The following is a 16983-nucleotide window of genomic DNA, read 5'->3' as shown; positions in this document are numbered from 1 at the left end:
GCAGTTATTTCTGACGGCCTTGAGAGAAGGCTCAGGGATCCTGCTCCATTCAGCTGAATGGTTTCATGACTTGTTTGTTATTTAGCGTTTGGTAGATGACTTGTAAACTTGTTACTATAATAAAGTGTTATGGGTCAACCATGCTTAAACTACTTTTGATCTCTCACAAGGTAAAGGAACACTTATTTCCACCACAAAATGGCGACGAGGATGCGATGGACGCGCTTGACGGGGACTCCGCTGAACGGCAGATGGCCATAATATAGATGAATCCTCCCCCGAGGTTGAGAAGCTGCCGTTCAGACGGAGACCGGACGGCCGATCCAATCTAGTTGAAAAACTATGGACAACACGCGGTGAGAGATCCAATTTATTTTAAAACAAAAAGTCATGAAACAGGGAAAATAGAAAAATCTCACAATCAGGTGTTGTTAACAGACGTGTTTTGAAAACTGTTGGGTTCTCTAGTGGTTAGTATGCACCAGTTTTGGAGCACACTTCTCAGGGAAAACAGTTAGCAGTTTTTAGAGATAGCAGCGGTCACTCATGACTTGCCTTGGTCATTCATGTTTATTGTTTAGAGTGAACGCGTCTGGTGATGCCTGAAAAATTTATTGACGCACACGTCGACGTAATAAACACATGACTATATGGGTAGTGCTCAGAGAAGAGGGGAGACTAGTTGGAACCATGTCGTCCCGATCCTTCCGACCCTGTGTGAATTTATGTCGGAACATTATCCGGGCAGTTTAGATCAAATGCAAAAATGGATAGAAGTTGGTTTTCCTTCAAACGGAAGTTTGAGCGAGAATCAATTAAAACAGTTGGAGGTGCAACTGAGGGAGATGGAGATGAGCGCGACGGCTCAGCATGCAGCCTTATCAAAGAAAAAGCAGAAGAATGTGATATTTAAGGCAGACTGGGAAGCCTTTGGAATGTGGGAATTTGAGTCAAAAAAAAGGGAGAGACAGAGATTGAAAGCATTTAATTCGCTAAAATCCAAAAAGCCGACAAAGAATGTTAACAAGTGTCATTGCATTCACCCAAATACTGTGTATTCTTGTCTTTCTGAGGTACTGAGAGAATCGGTGGCTCCAGACCTGGATTCCGCCCCCCCCTTTCCTCCTCTTCCTCAGTCAAATGCAGCACACGCTTCAGCAAACATGAGAAGTGGACAGCAGCCAGACTCAATCACCAACGAGACGACCTCCTCACCGGCCGTGACCCGCCTACAGTCTCAACAGGGGAGGGTCATGTTGCAGGAAGAGAGGGGGGCTACAGCTCTCATGCCGATGAAAGAAGTGGTGGGGGCAGAAGGCCTGATGCAGGTTTTAGGACCCGAGTCAGATGCAGATATAAATGAAGCAATGATTCATGTCTGCAATCCAAAAAACGATCTCACTAAATGGGAGACTGATCTTAGGCAATTTGTCAGACAATATCGTCCCACCATGTTACAATTACGGCGGTTGATGGGCAAGGTGCTGAAACATGATTATCACAAAATTCGGAATGTTTTCAACATTGCAAGAATGACTTTCCACCTGAGTGAGCCACTCTACGAGGATCCCGAAAATGTGGATTTTCGAAATGCTGTTGATGTCCTCATTGCAACCGTAAAAGAAACGTTCCCTTTGAAACTAAACCTTTCCGATATCACCTCTTTGTCACAAGGGCCACAAGAGACATGCAGTTTCTGTCTGTCACGCCTGACGACAGCCCTTGACACTCAATGCAGCTTCACCGGACACAGTCCAAGAGGGACACAGACTCTGGAACAATGCAAAGACCATCTGGAAGAGCGTTTCGTGAGCGGGACGAGACCAAAACTCCGGCAGATGGTGAGAAAATCATATGTTCCACTAACAGATGTCCTAAAGCACGCTGAACATGCTAAGGCGGAGTTGCACAGAAAAGAGATGCTTGCAACGATCAACACACTTGCAAGACAAATACGGAATATTCCTCCATGGCAACTTGGGAGGACAAGAGGTCGAGGCAGAGGCAGAATGGATCTGACCTTGGAAAGATATGATTCAAGTGTGTGCTACAACTGCGGAGGGCATGGACACTGGCGAACAGAGTGTCCGGAGCCCAAAAAGGAAGACCCACTTTTTACACGGCTGAGCGGAGGGAGGCGGGGGAGGGGCGGATCCCAGAGACGGACAACCCTCTCCAGGACAAACAAGTAAGGCACACTACACAAAAGGGAAACAAAAGAAGCAAACATTAACATTGATTTTCTAACTATCCTTTAAAGATGTTTTGACTCAGAAGCTTAAATCTCATTTGTAAAATTGAAATTCCCATTATTTTAGGCTATAAGAAATAGCTCAAAACCACTCTGTAGCGAAAAGAGTGAAAAACTAATATTAGACCATGGAGCTTCAGTTGCTCATGATCTTTTCACATTGCATACAGTACTTCAGCAGAAGATTACATGCCATTATTACATTGTCATGTAAGCATAGGAAGTATTGGTGAGAGAGGGCTGCTGTTGTGTCTGTCTGTGTGTCTCCCTCCGTCTCAGGAAATGTTCCTTGCAGCTGCCCTGCATATATCACTGACAGACTATCGCACTGGGAAGGGCGAGGATCTGGGTCCATGTTTTGCAATGCGTCTCGGCCTTTCAAAAGAAACAACGACCGGGTGCTGAGAAACCTAGGGACTAGCGCTATTGGTAATGTATTTAAACTACATTGACCATCACAGTAAGTGTACACGAATAAAAAACAAAGAAATAAGGGAAAAAGGGAGAATAAAAAAAAAAAAGAAAGAAAGAAAAGAACAAAAGTACCACATGGGGACCAACATGTCTAAAGGGTTTTCATGAAAGACCAGGCATGTCCCATAGAGTGCTTAGTGAAAACTTTGGAATTCTATAGACGATGTATTAGTTTATATAATATTATAGGTATGTATTGTATTATATGATGAATTACAGCCATCAAAGGAGGCTTGTAAAATTAACGATATCTAAACGTTTGGCAGATAATGGACATAAAACTAGTCTACAAAAAGAAAAAGGAAACATCAATGTGCACTAAAACAAGTAATTTATCTGGGACATGTGATCACAAGAGACGGCAATTTCCTCTATCCCAAATAGTATTGTGGTAGTTCAATCACTACCAAAACTAATTAAGAAGAAACAAATTATGTTTTAAAAAATAATTTTTTTTAGGAACGACGTCATACTACAGACAGTGGATCCCAAATGACTTAGAAAGAGAGGCACACCTCTCGTCCATGGTAAAGGCCTCAGTGAACATGACTGACTGACTTAGACTATAAAAGCAAAAGACAGAAGAGAACTTAAAGACTTCCTTACTACAGGCCCGACCGGGGCCTGCCGAGACCAAACTTGATATGTATTTTATACATAGACCGAAATGACTGTTACATGAACTCCAGTTGTGTCAGCCTCATGGAGGAAAACTTCGGCCTGTGTCCGACTTCTCCTCGACACATGACTTTGTTGTCACAGGTCTTCCTCTCTGTTGCAGCAGCTGAAGAAGCCATGGATTAACATCACGGGACATTGTGGGCTATTCTGATGTCACACTTATAGTCCCGCATGCAGTTTCCCACATCTTCCATGCCAGAAGACTTCTCACCTCTCTGCTCAGAGATGGTTCAGATATCATGTTGGAATAGCGTGACATTACGGTAAAACGATGCGATGAACTTAACTCAACTACACTTCTTCCGACTGCAGATGATGGAGAGCCTCATGATCGTGTCCAGGTATTGCAACAGACATGCATCCTGAGACCTGATCTGTTGGACACACCTCCTTCCAATGCAGATTCAAGCTATCTGTAGCTATCCAGCTCACCCATAACGGGGCAGTGGTCAGGTTGTATGTTACATCACATCACACACTTGTTGGTGTCAGGCTTACTGCACACCGATCAGTACAAGCAGCAGAGCTGATTGCTCTCACAGAGGAATGTAAGGTAGCTAAAAAGGTCAAACTAACAATTACACAGGTTCACTTCATGTATCTGGAACGTACATGACCTTGGGCCTCTGTGGAAGACACAGAGGATTTCTAACAGTGGCAAACCTATGCACACCACACGGTGGGTTTCAGCTGTTTTCAGTCGTTAAATGTGAAGCTCACATCTCTTCTTTTGACCTGTGTCAATAGTAAACATAGTGGCAGATCTGGTGGCAAAGGCGGCAGCCTTATCGGGCACCCTTTTCCCCACATAGACTGATTCCAGTCCTTAGGCAGATCTTTCCACAATTCATTCTTTTGCCAATGCCAGGAGCGCTCCCTATGGAACGCTCTGGTGCCACTCTTTGAGTCGAGGGTTTGACAGCCCAGACGGCAAGCCTTGTTTGCCACGCTCTCTTCCATACTTCTAGATTTTCTCATGGAGGAGAGCACGTGGGCAAAGGGGGAATGTGTAATGCTCTAAATGCAAGTTCATACACCAGAGCATTTTCAACATTTACAATAAATAACAACAGCAGGGTCACCGCCCTGCAGATACACTTTTTGAACAGTTAGTAATGTATTTTAAATCTCAACGTTTTTAGGTTTTAACATCAGGCATCATTGTTCTTATCATCCTCAATCAGCTGATTGAGTGAACGAGAAAATGGTACTATTAAATCTAAACTAGCGAAATGTTGTGAAGAGACAGGCCTATCTTCGGTGAAGGCACTTTCCGCGAGTGCTTTTTCACATGTGCATGCGAATACAGCATGCTAAGATATTGTGCCAACCTATCATCCTCGCTCTCAGCACTTCACACACAGGTGAAATCTACACTTCCCTCACCAGCCACTGCGGTCCAGCATCACCTGAAACCAGGAGACTGGGTGCTCATCAAGGATCACAGGAGGAAGCACGGGAAGCAGACACATTACACGGGTCCCTTCCAAGTACCCCGACAACGGAGACGGTGATGAGAGTGGAAGGAGAACAACGTAGGTCTACGCCAGCCACTGCAAACACATCCCAGATCCAGAAGGAGAAGGAGCAGCTGCTACAGATCCGGACTGAGGGGAAGGGTGAGAAAAGCGAGCGCCTTCCTCCATCAAGTAGCATGCCAAGCTACCAACAAGCGCACCCTTAGCAGTGAAGTAACCGAACACCTCACTTATTTTGTGTGGCTGGGGAGAAACCCGAGTTTCTCAAACTGCAAAGCTGTCATACAGAAATCAGTGTGGTAGGAGGTGAACTCATGTGAAAAGGTGACGCCACCCAAGGAACAGTGATGGAAGAAAGATCTCCAGCATCACGACACTCCTTTGAGGAGCACGGGTGCAGCCAGAGCAAAAGCATCCACTAACTGCTCTCTCTGACCACGACAGCAAGGATACTGTTCCTGAACTTTGAAATTCAATTACAAGACATAAACGGCAAAGATACCAGCCCGTTTCATCTCACGAAGAAGTGGCAGGAATTGCCCAACAGGACGATGTGTTCCCTCTCCTCAATAGATTGATTGATATGTTAATATGGACAAACAACTTCGTCAAATAATATGTGAGTGGTGTTAAGTGGTCGACCAGCAGGTCAGTAAAGCACAGCCAAAACCAGCACCTATTGGAAACATGTACTTTTAAGCCCAACACAGTATCTATTCGATTAGAAAATAGGTATACAGAGCATACCTTGAGTAAATAAATTCAAAGTCAAGCATTCATCTTGGACTAAAAGCAGAATTGTATTAAATCTTTAACTAAGACCAGACCTAGAGGTGAAGATTCACCAAACCAAAACCATCCATTCTGATCCATTCTTTGACTAATGTCAGCTGTCGTGTTAATTTCTACGTGTTAGAGGATAACTACTTGAGAATAGTGTGTAACTAAACAAGATCAGTACATAGTGGGTATTAGTAGACAAAAACCATACTTTGCACTCAGAGGTTAATGATGTAATGTCTTGAAATCTTTGTGACTCTACACCACGGATGTTTGCTCTAAGAATGTTTAACATTGTGTTACTATTTTTTCAGTTTAAATTGTCAAATATGACAAAAAGAGAGGATTGTTGGAGTAGAAAATGTGTTTTAGAAGTTCTCTCTCTCCTGGAATGTGTTAAACAGTTGTCCCTCCTGAATGTCTATGGAGGATAATCTAATCCTGTGTGGGGTCATGTGAAAAGGTCACAACCCAGGCTCTCATGGGAAAAGGTCACACCAAGGGGTCTTGAACTGAGCTTGAACCTAGCAGAATAAACAAGCCTTCGGGGTGTCTCAACTTCCTCTAATAGGTAACAGATGGACTTTGGAATGTGGATTCTCTCTGAGATCTATAAAGGTTGCAGGCTTGCACTGAGACAGCAGCAGTTATTTCTGACGGCCTTGAGAGAAGGCTCAGGGATCCTGCTCCATTCAGCTGAATGGTTTCATGACTTGTTTGTTATTTAGCGTTTGGTAGATGACTTGTAAACTTGTTACTATAATAAAGTGTTATGGGTCAACCATGCTTAAACTACTTTTGATCTCTCACAAGGTAAAGGAACACTTATTTCCACCACACTCTTCATCAGATGAACTGGACCTGGTGGCATCACCTAGCTGCAGGGAGGGTTCTTCCATGTGCTGCTTGATGTAGTCCATTCCTGAAATAAAGTGAGAGTATTATTGACATGATATAATTAATAACACTTCCTAACATGTCATGACCCCAACCAACAGTTTTGTACTAAATAGTTTGTTTTAATTTGAGGTTTATACGTTTAGTTTCATGCACTGTCCGTGCATCCAGAGTTGTTTTGTGACTATGTACTTGTATCTCTGTAGTTATTCACAACAGTCCCAAATCAATATTGGCGTCATTACTGGACCGTCACTCTTATAATATTAATACAAATAATGATAATAATGCTGTAATGATTAGCATTATATTATAGCTAAGACGACTCAAATCAACAAATTCTCACAACTGTCAACACTTCTTCAGCTCATTAACTCGCTCGCGATCTGTCTGCTGCACTAACGCTAATTGTCTCATTTAATTGACGATAGCTAGCGAACGTTAGCCTAACATACAACATGCGTAGGACAATCAGACACCTGTCTTTCCCTCTCCTGCCAAAGATATATCGTACTCGAATCCTGAGGACAACACTGCTAGATATCTTAACAGGTTTATGATGATTATCAAAACTAAACATTAACGTTGCGGCTCATGGGATTAATCTTAATTTACCTCAATGTGTTTCCTGAGGTTGGATAGTGAGTTGTTGAAGGCCACTATCTCCGTAGCTTTCGGTCGGCATAAGAGGCACTTCATCCGGTAGGAAGAAACTTTCACTCTGACAAAAGAAAAGAGTTCGCCCAAATATGGCTACGGACGTTGATCTTGGTCCCCGTGGTTGTTCGAGTAGCTTCCATATGAAACGAGTCGTATCTGTAGCCGCTCGCTCGCTCGCATCCTGGGCATCACTGGGAAGAAAAAACACGCGGCAAGGACCACTGATCCCCAACCTGGTGTTCGTGCTGCGTTCAGGTGCGGTGTGTTCCACCACAGTCCCCGATGTTTGTCTCATGATTATTTTTTTCCGTAGTAACGAGTAACGATACTGTTTCAGGGGAAATGTATCGGAGTAAAAGTACAAGTTTTCATTGCAAAATGTAGTGAAGTAAAAGTAAACAGAAATATAAGTAGTAAAATAAAGTACAGATACCCAAAAAAACGACTTAAGTAAAGTAACGAAGTACTTCTAATTCGTTACTATACACCACTGGTCATCGGACCCTATGAGACGGCATAGATCCTATCTGCCTGATGGATCATCGAGGTCTGGGTCGTGGAATTCCTGCTACCAACCACGCCACTGTCCTGTTGAGACTCTGCCCACTGTTGAGACTCCGCCCACTCCTCCTCCCCACCGCCATCTGCCTGATGGATCGTGGAGGTCTCCATCGTGGAATATGCCTACTATGAACTATTCATACACTGTCATATTCATTGAATGTATTTTAACTCTAAATCTGTCCTTCTGTACACATTACATCTATTGCACCTGTCCATCCTCCTCTGTTGCTCTCCTGAAGGTTTCTTCCCTTTTTTTCCCCCTGAAGGGTTATTTGGGATTTTTTCCTGATCCGATGAGAGGTTTTGGGGCAGGGATGTCTATGTGTACAGATTGTAAAGCACTCCGAGACAAATTTGTAATTACCTTCGCATTGAAAATGCGGAAGGTTATGTTTTGATCGCCATGTATTTATTCATTTATTTATTTGTATGTGTGTTATTCGCGTAACAAAAAAAGTTTTTAACCGAATCGCATGAAATTTGGTGGGATGATTGGTTATTATCCGGGGACCATTTGATTAGATTTTGGGATTGATCGGGTCAAAGGTCAAGGTCATGAAAAGGTCAAAATGTTCTTTTTACCATAGCTCGGTCAATTTATATCCAATTGGCATGCAACTAATACCAAAATGTTCATAATTCAATGCCCAATATTGTGATATGCGAAGGTAGGCGCTCTACCGAGTGCCCGTTCTAGTTTGTGAAATTGGGCTATACAAATAAACTGAATTGAATTGAATATATGTTTCCTTTGGGATATATTATCAGGAAACACTCCATAAATTCTGGTTACCATGGCGCCGCAATGGCTGCCTCGGTGTGCTGGTGCACATTGTTTTGTGTTGTCTTGGTCTTGGACACGGTTTTCTGCTGCGATTCCCGGAGCTCTTTCGCCAGAATATTGGGGGGGGAACAACTCCAGCGGATAATCCTGTGTAGGGATGCAGTTAGCTATTTCTGGGGTGGTGATTTGGTTAGCTGTGGTCTTCCATTGCCATTGCACTGTTATTTTGTGTTTTTTTTGTTTTTGCTTTTGGACACGTGTTTTTCTGTTGCGATTGGGGCTCTTTCGCCAGAGATGAGCTTGTGAACATTGGGGAAGCGGCTCCGGCGGATTTGCTTCCAACTCTCCGTGGAGCTTATGGATATTGTCGTCGAGGGTGCACTCTCCTTGGCCCGCGCTATGGGGCGGCGGCGGAGGGCTAGACGTGCCAGCGCGCTTGTGTATCTCCACATTTGCGGACTCCGTGCAGCGCTACGGGGCATGTTCCTCTCCGTCGTCCGCTCGCTGTGCAGTGGACTGAATAACTTCAGTTGCTGGTGGGGAGAGACGGAGACTTCTCTTTGTCCTTCGTGTTGTGCTTCACGGAGACCGGAAGCCTGTTTTCCATCATCTGCGAAGTGCCCAGTTTCAGAATACTCGACAGGCACACATAGAGACATACAACCATTCACCCACGCTGCCACAGGGACTGTGGATCGATGCCGGACTCTGCCTTCCAGCTGGCTGGCTTCCAGCTGTTCGGAGCGGACCGTGACATGGAGCTCTCCGGCAGGGCGAGGGGTGGAGGAGTCTGCTTCTACTCAAACAGCGGCTGGTGCAGGGACGAGGCTGTGGCTCTGCAGCGCAGTTCTCCGGACCTGGAGTCACTCATCGTCCACTGCAGACTCTTCTACTCACTGTTCGGGTCCCTCCCCTCTGGCTGGAGGCTTACGTCCATCAGGACCAAGACCTCACACCACACCACCAGCTTCTTCCCGTCGGCAGTCAGGCTCATGAACACACTGACCCTCATGAATAGAGCTCGGGTCCCCCACTGACCCTCATGAACAGAGGTTGCGTTCCCCACTGACCCTCATGAACAGATTAATTTGATTAATTTGATTATATATGCTCCCCGTGGCAGCGTGGGTGAATGGTTGTATGTCTCTATGTGTGCCTGTCGAGTATTCTGAAACTGGGCACTTCGCAGATGATGGAAAACAGGCTTCCGGTCGCACGTGAATTAAGTTATCAACATTTAATGGCAGGAACTGTAAAACAAACATTCAAAGCGCTCTCCCTCGGCTCCCGGCTCCTCCGGGCCCTCAGCCTTGCGGCCTCGGGGAATACCTGTAGAAGAAGAACCGCAATCTCTCTAAAACACGGAGTTTCATCTCACTGGCCCCGGTCGAAACGTCACTTCCGGTCCAGTCGCTTTCACAATAAGAGTCCCGTCTTGTTATTGTCCGCATTAAAGTCACTTTCACAATAAAAGTCTCGTTATTGTAAGTCACTTCACGGAATTCAACCGGCCTCATCAATCTATAATACTAACATACAGTCACTCTCATGCAATATACATTAATTATTGCCATTTACATCGAGTAAACATTACCCCTATGCTTCATAATACATTAATAACAATATTCTCCCAAATATTTTCTATTATAATATCTTTCTATATGTATTAATTTAAAACATAAGACCTCTGCAGATGTTATAAAAATAAACTATTACAACTTAACAGCCCTAAGATGGACTGGCGGCCTGTCCAGGGTGAACCCTGCCTTCGCTCTACACTGTAAAATGTAATAGTAAAGTTGAGTTAAAAAAATTAGTGAGCTTTACTCATTTCTGCTTACTTTGTTGACCTTACTTTAAGAAACTTAGTAAAGAACACTTTTTGGTGAGTAAAGTTATTAAACTTATTATCTCAAGTAAGCTTTACTTTAAAAAAATGAGTGAGGCGGATTCGGAAGAAACTCGGGTGCACTCGGCTCGAATACGCATGCGCAGTCGACCACTGAAGACGTTCTTTGGCGGAGACGGATTGGCGGTAGCGAGAAAGCAGTGCAGGTGTGCGAGTTACTTTCAGGTAAGTTTCAGCGTCTCAATAACGTTTTGCCGTTCATGTCCTTAGTAAACATCGTCGTATCTTCGCCATATTGTTCATATGTATATTCGTAGTTGAATGTTAACTTTACGAAGCGTTTAATGTAAGCTAGCTAGACCGTCAAAACAAACGAGTCACAATGTTAATGGCGGACATCGTCGTGGCTGTCTCACTCGTGTGCATTAACGCAGCACTACAGGAGTCACACAGCGCTACTGTCACTGAGTTAGGAGTGAATGCAATGTTAGGTTGAATGTAACATAATGGTACTACTTTATAGACATGCGGAGTGATACGAAGGCATGTGTGATCAGAGGGGGGGCGTGTACAGTCGTCAGTCCGCTCTTGGAGTTACCCGAATCCAGTCAGTCACGGTTTTATGTATGGTTAAGCTAATAAAGATACTTGGAGATACAACGGGCTCAAAACCCTATTATTCCATAACACTACAGTAACGAGGAATAATTCAACCACGACCGTATGATGGAGAACTTCTCGGCCATAGCGAATGTGGTACAAGGTTTTTTTATTTTTTACTTGAACATCATTTCTTATTTTGTGATATTTAATGGAAATGACATCCATTATAACCAATAGCAAGTTTGAAACTAAGCTCCCTGCCAACCTCCCTACAGACTATTTATGACTTCAATCTATCTATCTATCTATATCTAGGATAAGCATTTGTAATCATATTTGTCTGTGAAATCTTCCATTAAACTGATGGCTTTTTAGCCGTAAAAATGCATTTTGACGAGGAGTTATTTGCAGTTTGACTAATTGCTTTTGTTGTTTCTTTTGTAGGCTTTGAAAAACCTGGCAATGAATTGTAAGTATTGCTTATTTTCTTCTACACACTACTGCATAACACATGGAAGCGTTGCCAGATTGAGTCCATGTCTTCTCACAGAGTGTCTCCTGTGACGACCATGAAGGGCCGATGAGGGGAGCTGATCAAGCAAAAATCTGAGTTGCAATCAGAGTTCTTCAAAGATCTCGACAAATACACTCCTCGCTTCCTGGAGAAGTTCAAGACCCAGAGGGGGAAAGTGTCGGACATAAACTTGAATATCTGCAACAAGTCACACCTGGGGTAAGTTTCTCAAGCAGTCATTTTTCTTTATGTGGTTAATAAAGTAGTGTCACAGCATTGCATGCAGAGCTGTCAAATGATTGTCCTTTAACACTTGTGAATTGTGTGTGTTTAAAATATTTTTTTAGAGTACAGATGTGACTGGGAGGTGAACAGCAGTCCTCCGTGGCTCTCCCGTCATCCTTGGAGATGACAACGCAGACTTCTTCAAGAATTTGTAAGTAGACTTTCATCAAAATTATTTAATTCCACACCACAGGATGCCCAATATATCTCATGTGTTCTGCCTGTTAATCTTTTGGTATTGGCTACTTCTCTTCCAATCAGTGCTTCTATACTTTTTGATTCACTTATCCCTGATTGGGGCCCTTTTAGTGGGATCTCCCATCTTTCCAGTCGGGTCCAGTTGCAGCTCTCTAGTCGCCCCATTCAAAACCCAAAGGCCTTCAAAATAAAAAATTACAAATCATATCACACCTAAATGGGCATCTGTACACCTTCACATGTCTGCATGATGGTAGAGGGGTTCTACTAATATCTCCTGTTACCAAAAAAGGGTTTTCACTTGTAACATTATCGCTATTTCTTTGTTGCTTTTGGGCAATATGCTCGCTCTACTGCCACAGGAGGTTCAGGAGCAGCCAATATGATGCAGGTGTGACAGCTGAAGATGGTAGGTACCTGTTCAGCCTCCTGTGGTAGGAGCACATTTCCCAGAAGCAGCAGTGACAAAGAAATGTGGATGTTTACCACGAATATGGTTGGTTGCCCACGTATTAAACTTTGGTCTTTCTTTATTGAAGGTGTGAGTTTAGGATGGCATGAAGCTTCGACTTGACCCTATGGAAACACAGCAGATGCCACCAAAGGGTCCTGATCGGGGTGTGTTGTGATGCAACTGCATCCACCTGTTCTCAGGCCCTTCTACATTCTGTTGTTTACATTTGCTCTATTATTGTTGTTCCATTCAAATATCCCTATTTGTAAATATGATAATTCATATTCTTTATTATTAGCTTTTGCAATCATTCAGTGAATCACATGATCAATGAATTAATCATCGCACTCACTCCTGAGCATCTTTCACTTGATTATCAAATATCAGAATCCAAGTAACCATTGTGTGTTCTACCATAGAAATGCAACGTGAAATTTGACATGTAATTGTGTTTTTTATGCTGCTCTTGTTATTAGGACTCTGATGACCTTCTGGACGTGTCCCACACCTCCATTGGGACCCTGACGGTGCTGAAGACATCGTGGCCTCCTCACTCGCTGGACCTGGAGTCTACAGCTACTGCCGTTGTTTTGGGAGGAGCAGTCGTGATGGGTGACCGTGATGATCTTCCCCGTGCCCTGTGGCTACTCTTCGGACTTATTTACCCCTGAATTTGGAGTATCCTCAACGAGTGAGGAACACCTTCTGAATTTATTCATAGAGTGCTTCTCACTTGGACCAAAAACCCTAAAATACAATCATTCAAAAATCTACTGATGCCATAAGGGACTGTGTTCATGATGTGCAGTCAGGCCCGAGAACTTCACCCTTCTATCTCCAATAGAACTCTTTTATAGAAAATGTCTGTTTTTGTTTTTCTGTCGTGAAATTTAGCAAATGCCGAAAACGCTGTGTTCATCATATTTCTGCGTTACAAAACCTAATCTGGCAACATGTTCAGCGTTTGAAGCACGTTTGAGTTTTAAAACATGTGTTTTTCTTCTAAATAAACGTTGTCTTCCATTGTAACTGTTCTCCTTCTTTTGTTTCAACAACTTACAGTTTTTAGTTCAGCTTACTTGATCATTTTAAGGCAATCGGTTTCCTCACTATTTCTAAGTAATGGGATCTCATTGACTAGTAAAGTTAACTAGTTCTTATTAGTACTGTTTACTTAATATAACTTGGATCTTTTAAGTTGTCTTTTTTAAGTTAACCTGGTAACTAATAATTGTTAAGTTAACTATACTAATGTTTACTGCAATTACATGAGTTGCCTAAACTTAGTTTCTTTTAGCTTTAAGAACTTAAAATTATTGAGCTACTTTACTTAGAAATGTTGAGGCAATCGATTTCCTCACCTTTTTCAAGTAAAGTCAACTTATTACATGATTAAAGATTTTAAGTTACCTTCACTCGTATCTTTTAAGTTGTCTGAACTGACATCTTATGAGTTGACTTAACTTATGTTTACTCCAATTACATCAGTTTCCGAAACTCATTTATTTTTAGTTTTAAGAACTTAAAATTATTGAGCTACTTTACTTAGAAAATGTGAGGCAATCGGTTTCCTCACCTTTTTCAAGTAAAGTTAACTTATTACATTTTACAGTGTATGTCAGCTGGGATCGGCTCCAGCGCCCCCGCGACCCTAATGAGGATGAAGTGGTATTGATAATGGATGATTATATATGTTGACTGTTGATTGTTTTTGATTGTTGTTGTTTTGATTTTCTGTCTAATGTGTACACACCAACCGCCAAGTCAAATTCTTCAATCAGTGACTGCTGTTGGACGATTGGGCAGATGTTTAATTGTTTTCCTCAGTGGTGATCTAGGAGCAGCCGTTTCTAGTCTAGACTAACGCTCAGGTAGGTAAGTTGTCCATGTTGAGATATCATCCAGATGTTACTTTAACTTATGTGAAACTATGACCTCTGAAATACACTTGCAAGGATAGCAGGTGACTGTCATGCCACCCACTAAAGGTGTGTCCATGGTTCTCAATCTGTAATGCTAAAGTGATAAGCAACACTGTAAGAGTAAACACAGGTCCAGTCCCTGCCTTAAGGCTGGATTTGTACCAGTCAACTCGCCAGCCGTCGTTTACGAGATTGGAGTGAGACACGCAGAAAATGTCATGTGGTGATCTTCGCAATCGAACATCTTTGATGGGACATGTTGAGTCTTGGCCAATCAGCGTTAAGATGTCTGCAGCGTTTGGGGGGTTACTGATGTCATGCTGCAGAGTGTATCGATACTAACAAGGTATTAAAAGAGTAAAGGGGTTCAAAGGAGTCTGGATGGAGCGATGTGTTTTGTGGAAGAAGTCTCAACACCAGGGATGCATTTAAGAGTATTTATTTGACAGTCATTTCTGGTTGCTTTAAAGTTTCTGTCGACCTCCAATAATCAGACAGTCAAACTAATGTCTCGCAAATAAGATTAGTACATATAGTCTCCATTTAGTGAGCTTAAAGCTCCCAGTTTGTGTGTCGTTCTCACTCACCACCCCGATGGCGTGCTCTCTCCTGCTCAGCATTTAAAAAGAGACTGAGCTTCCCGCCAAGAGAGGTAACAGCTGCTTTCCGCTTCCGGTTTAGAGCCCTACCCCCGGTTTTAGACTTCAGAATAAGAGCCTAAACAGGAAACCAGCTAGGATCTCAAGGGAAACGCACCTCTACCATAATAAAACCAATCTCATTCATACTGTCCACATCCTACAGTTGTGATAATAAACCTCATAAAATCAACATTACAGTTACACATATAATACAGTGATCATACTTGTCTATGCTTCTTATATTTTGTGTTTTTTTTTTTTTTTTTTTTTTTTTATTTTATTTTATTCTTGTGTGTACAAATTTCCCCTTGGGGATTAATAAAGTATATATCTATCTATCTATCTATCTATCTATCTAATAGAGCGTATTCACGTGACGTCAGAATCTCAATCGCGCCATCTTGGGGTCCCACTTATTAAATGTCAGAAGAAGTTGACCTCCTATCGTGTCCGCTGTTTGATTATGCGAGAGCCCAGCAACCTCATGTCCTTCTGCATTACCAAAGAAAGATGTCAGCGGTTGGAATTGAATATTCGCAACGCTTTTTTACCTGATTTTACTCGCTCAACACTTTGTTAATTCGCTAGTTACCAGCACATAGCCCGGTCACATTCCTGTAAAACAGTTTTCATTTCCGCTATCGACCATGGGACATTAACAACTATTTCTGCGTTATACTTGTTGTGGAAATACCACAAATGTGGGAACTTCGAGCCCCGTGTCTGGGTTCATATATGATCCGTAGTCACAGCTCCGCCTCCAGGACGAGTGTCTGATGAAGCCGCTTCCAGCTCCTTCAGGACCAGCAGTGACTGTTTGGTGGCCGTGCTGATGCTGTTCCCATGGAGCCAGTGTTTTATTTTACCTTGAAATGAATTACAGAGTAAAGGCAGACATCGCCCGAAGGAGTTGCCATGTTCATGGCTTCCTCCCAAGTTTCCATCCACAGTTCCTTTTGCGCAAGTGAAAGACATTGATTTTCGCCGTGAAAAAGCAAAAAGAGATTATTGACGAGAGAGTGTCAATGGAAACGTGCCCACAACCCGATGTATCAACAGAAACACATGAGAACAGTCCTAACGCACATACGCCGAGTGAAGCCGAAGTAGATGCATGACAAGTTGAAGTAATAGCCTGTCTTGTTGAGCTGATAAACCCATATTCTGAATCATTAGTCCCACATCCAACAATGAGGCACAGGACCATAATCACAAGGCACACCGCTTTGAACTGAAATCGTGTCTCCTTCAGGATATAATGGTCATTTCTAAGGGAAGAGCGGCATACAAACAAGCAAAACAATGCCGTGGTGGGACCCCAACATGGCCGCCAGAGTTTGTTGTGGTCACGTGAGTGAATACGCTCTATACATTAATTGGAATATTCCTCCCTAATATCCACTGTGTACATTATCTTTCTATATGCATTATTTAAAACATAAGACTTTCTTATTTACATGTGCAAGTGTATTTTTTGCATATATTTAGTATCGATACTTCATTTAAAAAGCGTGCGATCAGATTGCACGCACTGCTCCACTCCGTGTCATGCTGTCTGCATGCACTGCGCTGCGCAGCACTCTCACAGCGAGTAGCGTCAAGTGGCGGAGCTTTTGAGACCGTTCTTCAGCTTTAAAAAGAAATTTGAAAATGCCAGAAGTGAAATGTTTATGTACTTTGTCTCCAATGCAGACAGTCTGTAAGGTTATGTAACTCTAAAATTGCTCATACCGAAGGAACTATGTATCATCTGGTCAGATACAGATAAAAGGCCACATAGTGGTGTATAATCAATGCGATGATGGCACCATGTAGCTTTCATTAATATCTTGCTGTAGGCTAATACTAATATTACTGCCATTTGTTAAGTGTTGAAAAATACAGATGTTTTATTTATTACTATTATAGATAAATATACCAGTATCGTTTTTATGGTATTGTATCAAAT

At 42.7% G+C, this 16983-nt stretch overlaps 1 protein-coding gene and 1 long non-coding RNA gene across 3 annotated transcripts; both read left to right on the top strand.

The window, feature by feature from the left end:
- Positions 1-516: 516 nt before the first annotated feature.
- LOC130191199 (uncharacterized) lies at positions 517-6450 on the top strand. The gene is made up of 2 exons (XM_056410853.1): positions 517-2680; positions 4757-6450. The coding sequence occupies exon 1, from the start codon at positions 651-653 to the stop codon at positions 2190-2192; it is 1542 nt and encodes a 513-aa protein (XP_056266828.1). The 5' UTR covers positions 517-650; the 3' UTR covers positions 2193-2680; positions 4757-6450.
- A 5151-nt stretch (positions 6451-11601) lies between these two features.
- Positions 11602-13684, top strand: LOC130191200 (uncharacterized). 2 transcript variants are annotated; one of them, XR_008831133.1, is made up of 4 exons: positions 11602-11754; positions 11883-11971; positions 12558-12636; positions 12949-13684. It is a non-coding gene; the product is annotated as an uncharacterized LOC130191200 (long non-coding RNA). The 2 variants fall into 2 exon arrangements; XR_008831134.1 differs by lacking the exon at positions 12558-12636.
- Positions 13685-16983: the final 3299 nt, after the last annotated feature.

Source organism: Pseudoliparis swirei, unplaced genomic scaffold (assembly GCF_029220125.1).
Source record: "Pseudoliparis swirei isolate HS2019 ecotype Mariana Trench unplaced genomic scaffold, NWPU_hadal_v1 hadal_28, whole genome shotgun sequence".
Lineage (NCBI taxonomy): Eukaryota > Metazoa > Chordata > Actinopteri > Perciformes > Liparidae > Pseudoliparis > Pseudoliparis swirei.
Note: the sequence above shows the minus strand (reverse complement) of the source record. Positions and strands in the feature narration are given on the sequence as shown.

What these genes read in the sequence shown, in the direction of transcription:
- LOC130191199 (XM_056410853.1), top strand. Translation starts at nt 651, where the DNA reads ATGGGTAGTGCTCAGAGAAGAGGGGAGACTAGTTGGAACCATGTCGTC.